General features: G+C 34.3%; 1 protein-coding gene across 1 annotated transcript in view; it reads right to left on the bottom strand.

The window, feature by feature from the left end:
- MMS22L (MMS22-like, DNA repair protein) overlaps positions 1-12,618 on the bottom strand; it is a 171,441-nt gene that overhangs the window by 136,063 nt on the left and 22,760 nt on the right. The window contains exons 4-8 of the mRNA XM_006881199.1: positions 11,528-11,615; positions 11,266-11,443; positions 6,268-6,358; positions 2,263-2,393; positions 824-937 (exon numbers count right to left, since the gene is read on the bottom strand). Coding sequence (XP_006881261.1) covers positions 824-937; positions 2,263-2,393; positions 6,268-6,358; positions 11,266-11,443; positions 11,528-11,615 — 602 coding nt within the window. The remainder of the gene's footprint in view (positions 1-823; positions 938-2,262; positions 2,394-6,267; positions 6,359-11,265; positions 11,444-11,527; positions 11,616-12,618) is intronic.

The raw sequence follows: 12,618 nt of genomic DNA, 5'->3' as shown, positions 1-12,618 counted from the left end.
AAATAAAAAATAAGCAAAAAAACCCAAGAAATGTGAAATTGAGTGATAGACCTAAGTTTTTCAATTCTATATCCTCTAAAATGCTTCCTGAATAGATGAAAAAAATTAAAGCCAAACATAAAATTATCCAGTTAACAGAGACTCATAGAAAACTTAAACCAAAACAGAACTGCCTCCCGAGGCTTCTGAGACTATAAATCTTTTGTAGATTCAAAGTGCTGACTTTGTGGTTACCAGCTGAGCTCTTTAACTGCACCCAGACTCCTTGTTGAATTATTCATCTCACTGCCATCGAGTAGGAACTGGCTCATAACTGCCCTTTCCCTTGGGTTTCCAACACTACACATCATATCAGAGACTGCCCAGCTTTCTTCTGTTGAGCCGCTATGAAGTCCAAGTACCAGAGAGGTTTACAGCCGTTAGGTTAGCAAAGTAACTCCTTATGAACTATGCCACCAGAGTTCCAGACTGAATTAGCCAGGAAACATTTTCGTTTAAGACTCTCAATAGAACATACAAGAACTTGCGAAAATAATGGTCAAATTTTGTACTTCACTTGAATGTGATGCATTACACATTTTAAGATTAAAATATTGTTTTAAATTGCTCTTGAGCTGATTTTACCTCATCGTGACCCCAAGCATGCCAAAGAAGTGTTCTCTGTAGGGTTTTTCTTTTTTTTTTTTAAAACAAGATTGTGAGTCTTTCTCTCAAATATCTCTGGGTGGACTCCAAGAGCCAACCTTTTGGTACCATCAGGCTCTATCTTTGGGTGGTTGTAGCTGCCTCAGTATAGTAAGCAACATGTGATTTTGCAACTTACTTCTGTGAGAGAACATTTATTTTTGTGGTCCAGAAGATGAATGAGTAGAACCCATAATTCTTTAATGCATGAACATGGGCAATGGTGATTTATTAATGCCTCTGAAGGTCTAACCTGTGGTAAAGAATTAAAGTGAGTTATTCACAAGAGACAGCAAACACATCTCTTTCAAAATGTTTTTAAAGAATTATATGGTTGACAAAATTTATGCTAAATTACACAAAGCTGTTTTATGTTTTTAAAAAAGTTATTACTTTATAATCTTTAAAGATAAATTTCTACTTTATATTTTAAAGCACAGACTAAGTTTTACTTTCAAGTTCAGAAACATTTCTGCGTTAATCATCTTATCCACTGCTTAGTAAACTCCTGTAAAGGGCTAGATACTTTGTGGGTCTAACATTCTATCATAACTTCTAACATTCTACCATAACTTCTAAGCTGATATCACTAACAGCAGTAATTTACAGAAACACGTAAACTTACGGGCAGTACTACTGTTACAATGAAAATGGGTAATAATCTGGATTTGGTTTGAAGAGTATGGTTTGCTGGCATCTAACACAATAAAAAGATATGTGATGGAAAGATTATGAAATAATTTTACTATGAAAGCAGAAAAAGGCATAAGACAGAATATATATAAATATTATAAGATTAAAAGGGTTAAACAATTTCTAAATTATTTACCAGTATTATACCAAAATATCAGAAATAATGGTGCCCTGCTTAAATATGGCAAACATATCATCATTAAAATATGTCACTCTCTTCACATCTGGAAATAGTCCAATCTCTTGCCTCACACTCCTAAGTCGGCTCTCTATACCTCTGCTGAGTCTCTCATCTCAGCACCTCTACAAAAACTTTTTCCCATTCCAGGTTTTGCTTTACTTAATCAAATTTTATTCATTTGCTGGCCATGACTCAACTAGTTCAAACTGGTTCAAAGCCATGATACTGTGGTACTTTTAAAACATTAACTTAACTATATCAAACAACATATAAGTGCATTTTAGTGAAAATAGCTATTTTCCTTCATGATTCAAATTACTGTATGAACATAAGCAAACAAAATTTGCTCTCAATATTTCTCAACTGGCATTAGTTAAATACAAATTTATTATGTAAGAGTAAAAAAATACGTCATCAGAGACCTAGACACTTGCATTAAGAGGAGATGAAACTTCAACAAAAACCACAAAACATTTATTTTTCTGACAACTTGACAAAGGCTTTATAAAAAAATTTAAACAGCTCTAAGATAGTAATTCTGGCTCATTTTAAAACAAAATTCTTTTCTCATTCAGCTCAGAAATAATAGCAGATAAATATAAAAATTAGAAAGAGTAAGAAGCCAGTTGTACAGATAAATCATATGAATTAAAGACTGACTACTAACATATTTCAAAAACACACATGAAATCTTAAAATATTACCTTGTCATACCTGTTGAGTGATAGACTTATTAAATCACAAAGGAGACTTTCACAATGTTCTTCAAATAGGCTGACATTGGTTAAATTGTCACCTGCCAGAGTCATAAACTGATGACCATATACCACATACTCTGAAAATGTAATAAAGATCAAATTAATTCAGAAAGAGAAAACGAACTGCATATTCTTAATTAACTTAATTAAAGAAAACTTCAATATACATAATTACTTATAAATAAAAGTGAAATCTGAAGAAAGACAATTTCTTTTTCACATGCTCTTGATAAATATACCTTTGCAAACTTCTCGATTCTTTGAAATATCTTTTAGTAGACTTTTCTTAATGTGGCTATTTTTAAGAATATCTATACAAATTACTTAATATTAGCCGATATATGCTCACCCATGCTTATTGCTACACTGTTCACAATAACAAAGATTTGGAAACCACCCATGAATGGATAGAGAAGCTGTGGTATATGCATACAATGGAATACTATGCTGCATTGAAAACCAAGGAACTCATGCAATATTCAAAATGGATGACCCTGGAGGATGCTGTGCTGAGTGAAATGTCTCAGTCACAAAAGGACAAATACGGCATAGTGTCACTGTTGTAAAATGGGACTGACATTGGGGTTGGGGGAACTTAAAAAAGGGGCAGATACATAATGTATACTGTATTGAAACAGATGAGGGAGAGAAGTGTTCAAAACGGATATATGATTAGGTATTATTGTCATGACAGGAGTCCAGAATAAAGACTGTATAGTGGATTAGACTTGGGATGGGGGGGAGGATTGTATAACAATGAAATAATTTTTCTTTTACTTTTCAAAGAGAATAGCGAACTGTGGGGGGTGGGGGGTGGGCAGGGAGAAAAGTGCAACAATGAACGAATAGAAATCCAAAGTCTCTCTTAACTTTCATTAAAATTAATTTAAAAAAATGACATCTTAATTATAAAAAAAACCAAACACCAAATAAATTACTTAAAATTAAATCCTCAGTATTACTGCCATCAGAATTGAGTCATAGCTGATCTTCCAGTAGGTTAAGGGAGGAAATCAGATATGTATATTCTCATGTTTATCTATATGTAAGTGAATGCATACTTATATGCATACATAGTATGTATAAATTCAGTTAAAAACAAGTAATAAATATCATCACAGTCTAAGTAATAAAATTCTTTATAATCCTTTCAGAATGCTAAAGGTGCTTTAACATATCAAACAGCAAACATAAAATGTTTCGAGTATTCATCTCATCGCCGTTGAGTCAAAATCAATCATGCTTACCCTCTAGTGCATTTCAGGGGCTGTAAACCATATGGGGGAAGAATGCCCAACTTTCTCCTATGGAGCAATCAATCGGTGGATCCAAAACACAAGAGAGGCACCACCTTTGCGTTAGCAACACAACTCCCTACAGACGATGCCACCAGAGCTCTCAAAGAAAGAACTATCCACAACAACCAAGGATCTCTGGTGGCACAGTCTGTGCAGAGTTGTGCTGCTAGCCTAAAGGCAGCTCGTTCAAATCCACCAGCAAAAATTAAGGTTTTTTTAATTATTAAAAATTATTTAACTTTTTTAAATTATTAAAAAATTCTTTAATCCTTGAAGTTTTTAAAATTAAGTTAACTAAGAATATGCAGAAAGATGGTCAATCTCTTCTTATGTGGTTAATAACTCCTGAAAACCCACTCTCTGGCCAGCTATGAGACAGCTCTAACTCGAAAGAAATGAGTAATATACATAGAGTTCCTTGTAATTAACAAAGAAAACAACATAACTTAAAAATTTACAGAAGATATAAAGAAATAATAAAATAAATACACATGGACAATAATGTTATATAAAGATGTTCAACTTAACTTGCAATGTACAAAAGAGATTCAGTATCATTCTCCACTACTGGCAAGCAAAAATGAAAATAATTGATACTATGTATTATTGGCAAGAGTGAGATGGAAAGGCACATACATTCACAGGGTATACGCAGCTGACTCTTGAACAAAATGAGTTTGAACAGCTTGGGTCCCCTTATAAGAGGATTAAAAAACAAAATCACAAAACCTCATTTATAATCTCTTCAGGAGCATTTTCTCTTGCTAGTAAACTACCTATCATAGTAAAAAAAATTATCTCTCATGGTTTTCGGGTATATTTCATCATGTTTAGTGCAATACCATAAACCAAGAAGTGCCATGAGTGATATTAGAAGTGCTTTCAAGAAGCAGAGAAAAGTCATGACATTACAAGAAAAAGCTGAATTACTTGAAAAGTACCATAGATTGAGGTCTGCAACTGCAGTTACCCGACATTTCAAGATAAATGAATCCAAATAAGAACCATTATAAGGAGGGGGAAGAAAGAAAATTTGTGAAGCCATCACTGCAGCTATGCAAGCCAGCTTGAAAACTTTGCATTTTTTTTTGGTGAAATACCTTATCATGTTATACTGAAACACAGCTTTAATTATGATGCAATTTATAACATACATAATATATAAAATATGTAAGGCTTCTAGTGTCAGCAGGCTATTAGCAGTTATGTTCTGGGGAATGAAGTTTTTACTACGTAAGACAGTTGTCAAAACCCTCACAATTCTCAAGAGTCAACTGTGATGGCATAGTGTGCTAATCAAAGACCTGGTTGTTCGCACCCACCAGCTTCTCCACAGGAAAAAAGATGGGCAGTTTCTTCCTGTAAAGATGTAGTCTTGGAAACAGAACAGACAGTCACTGTCAATCTGACTCAACTACATGGCAGTGGGTTTGGCTTTTGGTTAACAGATAACAAAAGCAGTATACACAACATTAAAAACTCTACCCTCTCCTGCTATATTTAAGAGCCCATTTTCTAGAACATTTTCTACCTGTATTTGAGAATACACACACACACACACACACACACACACACACACACACACACACGCACATACATAAAAGTTCACTCCATGGCATATATATTAATCTAAACCATCACACTCATTGCTAATAAGTCAACTCTGAGTCATCATGACCCTACAGAAACAACCAGAACTTCCCCAAGGATTTGTAAGGCTACAAACTTTAGAGAAGCAGACTACCACTTCTTTCTCCCATGAAACGGCTAGCGCATTTGAACCTCTGACCTTTTAGTTAGCAGCTGAACAATTAACCTCTACTAGGGCTGCTTAAAAAGTTGACAAGCTAGAACAGATTGTGATAGATTCAGAACGCTAAGTCTTAAAACTAATTTAGTTGAACTATGTGTGAACAGCCACATAGAAGAGCAAAATACAATTAGAGTAAAATAAAAAAATTCAACTTCATATATTTCCATATAAGACACCAGAGCTCTATAATCTATATACACGAATATACAAAAAATGACTTGAAAGATGATCAGACCAAACATACAAAAAAATATGACTAGAAAGATTAATAGATCAAGCTGTTCCCAGTATTTATTTCTGGGAAAAGAAATTAAAATTTTCACTTTTTACTGTGGTTAATACATGAGTTTGTTTGTTTGTTTGCTTGTTTGTTTTCTAACAGTCAGAAGGCATGCATAATTTTAGAAAACAATGAAGTAAAAACTTTGCTTATAAAAGAAAATAAATAAGTCATTCACAAAAGGAAACGTATTATTTAGGCTTGCACACAGAGAAAATGATTCCAGAAATGTTTCCAGAAATGGGAAGGGAGGAAAGAAGAATAATTAATAAATAGACAATAGGTACACATTAAAGTGTATAAAAAAAAAGGTAATATCCAACAATGAATGATCAGCACAATATCACTAAAGAAAAAGAAGTTACAGAATTATAGAAGGATTACTGGAAATCAGATTTAAAGGGAGGTAGTGGGGAATTGGCAATTACATTGTGAATACTGAAAATCATGTTACAGAACAAAATATGTATAAATAATTGAATGAAACTAATTTTGGTTTTGAATCTTCACTCAAATCATAATGAAATAATTTGTTTTTTAAAAAAAGCATTCAAACTTACTTAATTTTTCTCCCAAAATATGAAGAATTTCTAGCACCAGCCAATGGACATCTAAGTGGAGATGTAATAAATGCCATGATGGTGGAAAGAGCTGTGAATGACATTATCAAATAAGATTGAGAATTCATAATATTTTACTAGGGTTTGCATAGTATGTCACAACATTCTTATATCAGTAAAAAGATAAAGAGCCAATTAACTTACTTCTTGTTGTTATGTGACATCGAATCACCTGCAACTCACAGCGACTATTTACAATAGCTATGAAGCCTGCCCTGTCCTGAGTCAGTCTGACTCTGACCCACCTACTTTCATTGCCCTGATTTCTGTATCAATTGATCTAATCCGGGGTCTTCCTCTCCTGTGTTGTCCATCCTCCCTTCTGGACATGACCTTCTCCAAGGATCGGTCCCTTTTGGTCACATGTTCAAAGTATGTGAAACAGAGCTTCAAAATCCTCACCTCCAAGGAGAAACTTGCTTTCACCCTCTCCAAGACAGGCCTATTTGTTTTCTTGGTGGCCTATCCTATGTTCAAGACTCTTCTCCAACACCACAACTCAAAGGCATCAATTATTCTTCTGTCATCCTTAGTCATTATCCAGCTCTCTGATGCATAGCAAATAATTACAAAGATCATGGCCTAGATCAGGTATACCTTAGCCTCTAGATTGACATTTGTTGCTTCTCAGTACTCTGGATAGGTCTCTAAAAGCAAATTTACCTAATGCAATGTGTCTTTTGATTTCCTGACTGCTGTGGCAAGAGTGTTGGTTGTGGAGCTGAGCAAATTGTAACTGTTAACAACCTCAACCTCTTTTCCATCCATCATGGTGCTGCCAATTGGCAGTAGTGAGATTTTTTGTCTTCTTGATGTTGAATTTCAATTCATATTGATACAGTCCTTGACCTTCTGCAGCAAACACTTTACTCCTCAGTTTCAGCAAGCAAGGTTATATCATCTGCATAACATATGCTGTTGAAGAGTCTTTCTCCAATCCTGATGCCACAGTCCTCCTCATAAAGCCCTGCTTCCAAATGATCTGTTTTGCATACAGATTGAAAAGGTTCAGGGACAGGATGCATCACTGATGCGGTCCTTTCTTGATTTTTGAACTATGCAGCGTTTCCCTGCTCTGTTCTGGGGACTGCTTCCTGGTCTAAGTACAGGTTTCACAAAAGCACAATCAAGTACTCTGGGATTCCCATTCTCCTCAAGGTTAACCATAATTTGTTATGATCAACACTGTCAAATGTCTCTGAACAGTCAAAGAGACACAGACAGATATTCCTCTGGTACTCTCTATGCTTTCTGCCAAGATCCATCTGACATTGGTGATTATGTCTCTAGTAACACAGCCTCTTCCAAATTCAGCTTGTATTTCTGGTAGGTCTCTGTCAATGTACTGTTTCTGTTGTTTCTGTATAATCTTTAGCAGGAGTTTGTTTGCTTCTGGTAGTAGTGATATTGTTCGGTAATTATCACACTCTGTGGGGTCAACTTTTTTGGAATGGAAATAAATATAGATCTCTTCCAGTCAGTTGGTCAGGTAGTTGTCTTCTAGGTTTCTTGGCACAACCTGATGAGCAAGTCCAGGGCAGTATCTGTTTGATGAAATATGTACACTGGTATTACATCAATTCCTGGGGCTTTTTCCCCCCCAAGTCCATCAGAGCAGCCTGCACTTCCTCTATCACTATTGCCTCTAGATCATATACTGTTTCTTGAAATTCTTCTGTGTCAGCCAATTCTTTTTGGTACAGTGACTCTATATATTCCTTTTCATCTTCAATACTTCCTAGATCATCCAATATTCTACTCATAGCATCCTTGCAGCTTGAATCTGTTCTTCAGTTCCTTCAGCTTAAGAAATGCCAAGCAAATTCGGCCCTTTTGATTTTTGGACTCCAGTTCTTTGCACATTTCATTATAATACTTTGCTTTGTCTTCCCATGCTGAAATCTGAAATCTTCTATTCAGCCCCTTAACTTTTGATTTCTTCCCTTTGCTTTGACTTCTCGGAGCCCTAGTGCAATATTCAGAATTTCTTTTGATATCCATTTTGGTCTTTTCTTCCCTTTCTGCTTTTGCCTTCTTCATGGATGATATTCTTGATCTCCTCCCACAGTTCATCTGGTCTTCGTTCATTAGTGTTCAAGGCCTCAAACCTGTTACTGAGCTGGTTTTTAAACTCAGGTGAGACAGACTCAAGGTCAAATTTTGGTTCCTGTGGATTTGATTTGACCTTCTTTAGCTTTAATTTGAACTTGCATATGAGTAGTTGATAGTCTACTTAAAAGTTCATGAGAAACCTTTGCCTTGCTCATTAGAGGATTTTTCTTTCTACTGGAGATCTTTGAAAGTAAGATATATTTTCACCTGTTACTTTAAGACAGGCACAGTTTGGTTGAAGCAGCTGGACAGAATTCTATAGTAACAATTCCTTCCAACCAGTCCCTTATTCTACTAAACCTGCATGGCAGTAGATAAATTTTTAAAAATACTCATTTTCATTTAACACTTAGCCAGGATATTAATAAATTCCCAGAAATACCACAAAGCAATTATAAATTACCATATACAGAATATGCATATCTCAAAATAGGGGCTATCGATTTGAAACAGGTTCACAGCTGACCTTCCAGTTGGTTTTCTGAAGCTGGAAATTACATGACAAAGACTGTCTCTTTCTCCCTCCAAGAAGCTGATGGTTTGAAACCACCAGAGAGGTACCACTTTTGGGTTATCAGTACCAATTCCTACCCACTAGGCCACTAGAGTGTCATTACAATCACAAACTAGGTACTACTATTATTCCCCAAGAAACTGAAGTTAGGAAAGCTAAAAAGGAGCTCTGGTGGCCTAGTGGCAAGAATCTGCACTGCAATACCAAAGACACCTGGTTTGAATCCACCAGATGCTCCACTGGAGTAGGAGGGACAATCTCTTCCTGTGCCAGTCAGATCTGATTCGATGGTACACAACAAGAAAGGAGGGGGGGAAGAAAGCTAAAGATTTTTACTCCTCAATTAACCCAAGTCTCTGACTCAAAGCTAATGCTTTTAACTTCTGTACATGTACTGAATTATTAAAATCTCCTCTACTCAACAGTCAGCAACATTGCAAAAATAAATGCAAGAGCAAAACATAGTTTAAAGAACAAAAATAACAATGGATAAGGAACTTCCCTTATCAAACACACAAACAACAAAAAAGCGCCACACAGTAAAATGTATTGGCATTGAGAATAAATAATAAAGAAGACAGCAAAGAGAACTAGATAAAAATAGTATCTCAAATTATTACGGAAAGAATGGGTCACTCAATAAAAGACGGGATGAATAACTTAAGCTATTCATTAGAAAAAAAGGTTAGATTTCTCAGCTCAAAGATATGCTAAACAGATACAAACATATTAAACAAAAGCTCAGAGTATACAAAGGAAAAAATGGCAAATATAACCATGAAAAATTTCCCTCAAAAAAAAAAAAAAGAAAAATTTACCTCATCTACTTAGCAATTTCATTTAAATAGTGAAAAAGAAATGTATAATAGAAGAAAATATTTATATAATATCCTAAATAATATTTCTAATTTTGAAAATTGAAAATAATTAGTATGACAGTTGCTTGACTGAAACTATCAATTATAACAAGACCTTTCATAAGTAATACTGTTAAAATACAATAAATATTATAAAGTATAGGAAGGTGCTTCTGATTTTGTGGTGCTTCATATTTTGAACGATGTTTCTGTGTATTTCTGAAAAAAGCCAGTGCTTTAGTGTGTAGTTTTTATTTACTTACTGAAGACGATACATTTTTCTGCTTTAAAAATAAAAGATTCCTATTTCAAGCAAGCTATCTTCTCAAGTCTGATTAATTAAAAGGCCTATACCCAGCAAAGCCCATTGAGAGGACTCTTGCATACCTTCTTTATTTCTGTCATTGTTATTTTTATTTTCTTAAGTATTCAAGATACAGATGAATAGCTAGAACAAAGATCAAACTAAATTATGAAGGCCAGAATGGAAAAGGAAAACTATACTTCTACAGTCTACACATGAATTTCTATTGTGACATAATTAAAAACAATTATGCACTAGTTTTCTAAAGATTAGACACAACTTGTCTGTGAATTCAATTGGAAATTTACTACAATTTTATTACTTTACATATTCATTTCTGAGACACAGAATCACATGTTTTATTTCTTGTTAAATTTCACAGAGATAAACATCTAATTGTATCTTAAATGTTGGCAAAGACAGGGCCCTAAAATCTGAACATTATTCAAATTGATGAAGTCAAACATAATGGAAGAAATTAAAAGTGAAGGGACTACCACAGTGAATAGTTTTTTTTCTTTTTTATGTGTTTATATTTTCATATGAAGAATTTGTTAACTATAGCTATAGAGTATGCCATCTTAACACTTTTTTAAAAACCAAACTTTCAGGGAATGATGATTATGGATATGAAAAAAAAAAATAGCCAAAAAAATTCTAAATATATTCAAATAATGTGTCAAAAGTCAGAAGATACCTACTGTGGTTTTAAAGGTATACTTTCTCCTAGATGAACTTTTTGAATTTTTCTTTAATATAAACTACAGCTTGTTTAACTTTTACCAACGAAGAAGCTAATAAAGATTTTAGGAAAGAAAGGTTCGTGTATCGGCTTTGAAAATTTAAAACAATTATATTATCATGATCTTGCATAAAGAAGAGCTAAATTTATTTAAATTTATTTATTTAAATTTATTTAAATTCTCCCAACAGTCCAGTGGAGTTACAGGAAGGATACAGATAGGAAGAATGAAGTATAGAAATGCTACCTGCACAAAGACAGATAATTTATAAAAGAGGAAACTAGAATTTAACTCTAGTGGTCTGCTTCTACAGTTACATTCTTGGCTAATTTCTCTCATTTTCCAATAAATACTCCATATAGGAAGGGGAATGTCAATAATTTTCAAAGTAAAGAAAACAAGTCAAACCTTAATCTGGTTTTGATTTACAAATGCTCCTATGTTAATATTAGGAAGTTCAGACAGATGTCCAATATACAAAAGCAATCCATGAAGCTCATCAACCAGCAATGAGGGAAGCTGAGCTTCCAGAGTCTCATAGGGATGGACAGGAGCATGACTCTCAGTATTTTGTACTTTCAGGTACCTAAAAAAAAAACCAAACCACAATCAGGGTGAAAATACAGTTATAAAGTAATGCAATAACCAAAATATTCAGCTGACATCCTACCTGAAGATGAAAACTTTAATATAATGAAGAAACAGTACACACTGTTGCCTGATATTGTCTGCTTTATGATGAAGAACTGATATCTGCCCTACAACCAAAATAAGACAATGTTAATCACAGTTAAATAATTGATCAGTGCACAGTAATTTAAAAAAATATGCATACCATACTAGTAGCAACTGCCTCTTTTTCAACTGATTTCAATCTGATTGTTGCCCTCATCACTCCACAAAAAGTGCCCTTGCTAAGGTTGCCAATGAAACTCAAGTCGCCCAGTCTAACAAACACTGTCTGGTTTCAAATAACTTGCCCTTGTAGTAGCACTGTTGACACCTGAATTCAGAGACACCATGCATATTCTGTCCTCTTACTTCCTCATTTGCTTTTCTCATTTCTCTTCTCCCTCCTCCACTACACCTCATGGGCTCTCCTCAGGATTCAATCCTGGGTCCCTTCTTCATCTCTTCCTACAAGTATAATCTTATTAATTCATTTACTTCTAAACAATGACTCTAAAATATTTACCTCAATCTCAGATCTCTATTTTTCCCACCAGATCTTGCACGTCAAATTACCTAAATAATATGGATACTTATTGCTCAGACAATGGGAAAAAAATATACTCTTAATTACTCCCCAAAACCTGGTTATACTGCTCACATTTTCTCCATTCCATTAAACATGATTAACGTGAAAAAATGATTATATGTCATCAGTCACCTACATTTCACTCCTGATTCCTCTATTTCCTTTAACTGCATACATAATCCACCAGAATCCTATTAAGCTTACCTACAACTATCTACTGAAACTATCCACTTTTTCTATGTAGGCCCTAAAATATCTTGTCTGACCTTGAAGAACCTGCAACAGGATTCCTAACAGATTTCACCACTCCTTCCTTTGCTTTTTTATATCCTAAGTATATAGTTTGCTTAAGATGTGTAACAATTCCAGTAACTGTCCTGTTAAAACCTATGTAAGGTTATTGACAACATTTTAAATAAAATAAAAACTCTTCATATATTCAGGAAGCTCAGCGAACACCATATAGATTCGACCCCAAAAGAAAAACATCAAGGCATATCATA

This window comes from Elephantulus edwardii, unplaced genomic scaffold (genome assembly GCF_000299155.1).
Source record: "Elephantulus edwardii isolate Elephantulus edwardi_28Jun2011 unplaced genomic scaffold, EleEdw1.0 scaffold00013, whole genome shotgun sequence".
Taxonomy (NCBI): domain Eukaryota; kingdom Metazoa; phylum Chordata; class Mammalia; order Macroscelidea; family Macroscelididae; genus Elephantulus; species Elephantulus edwardii.
Note: the sequence above shows the minus strand (reverse complement) of the source record. Positions and strands in the feature narration are given on the sequence as shown.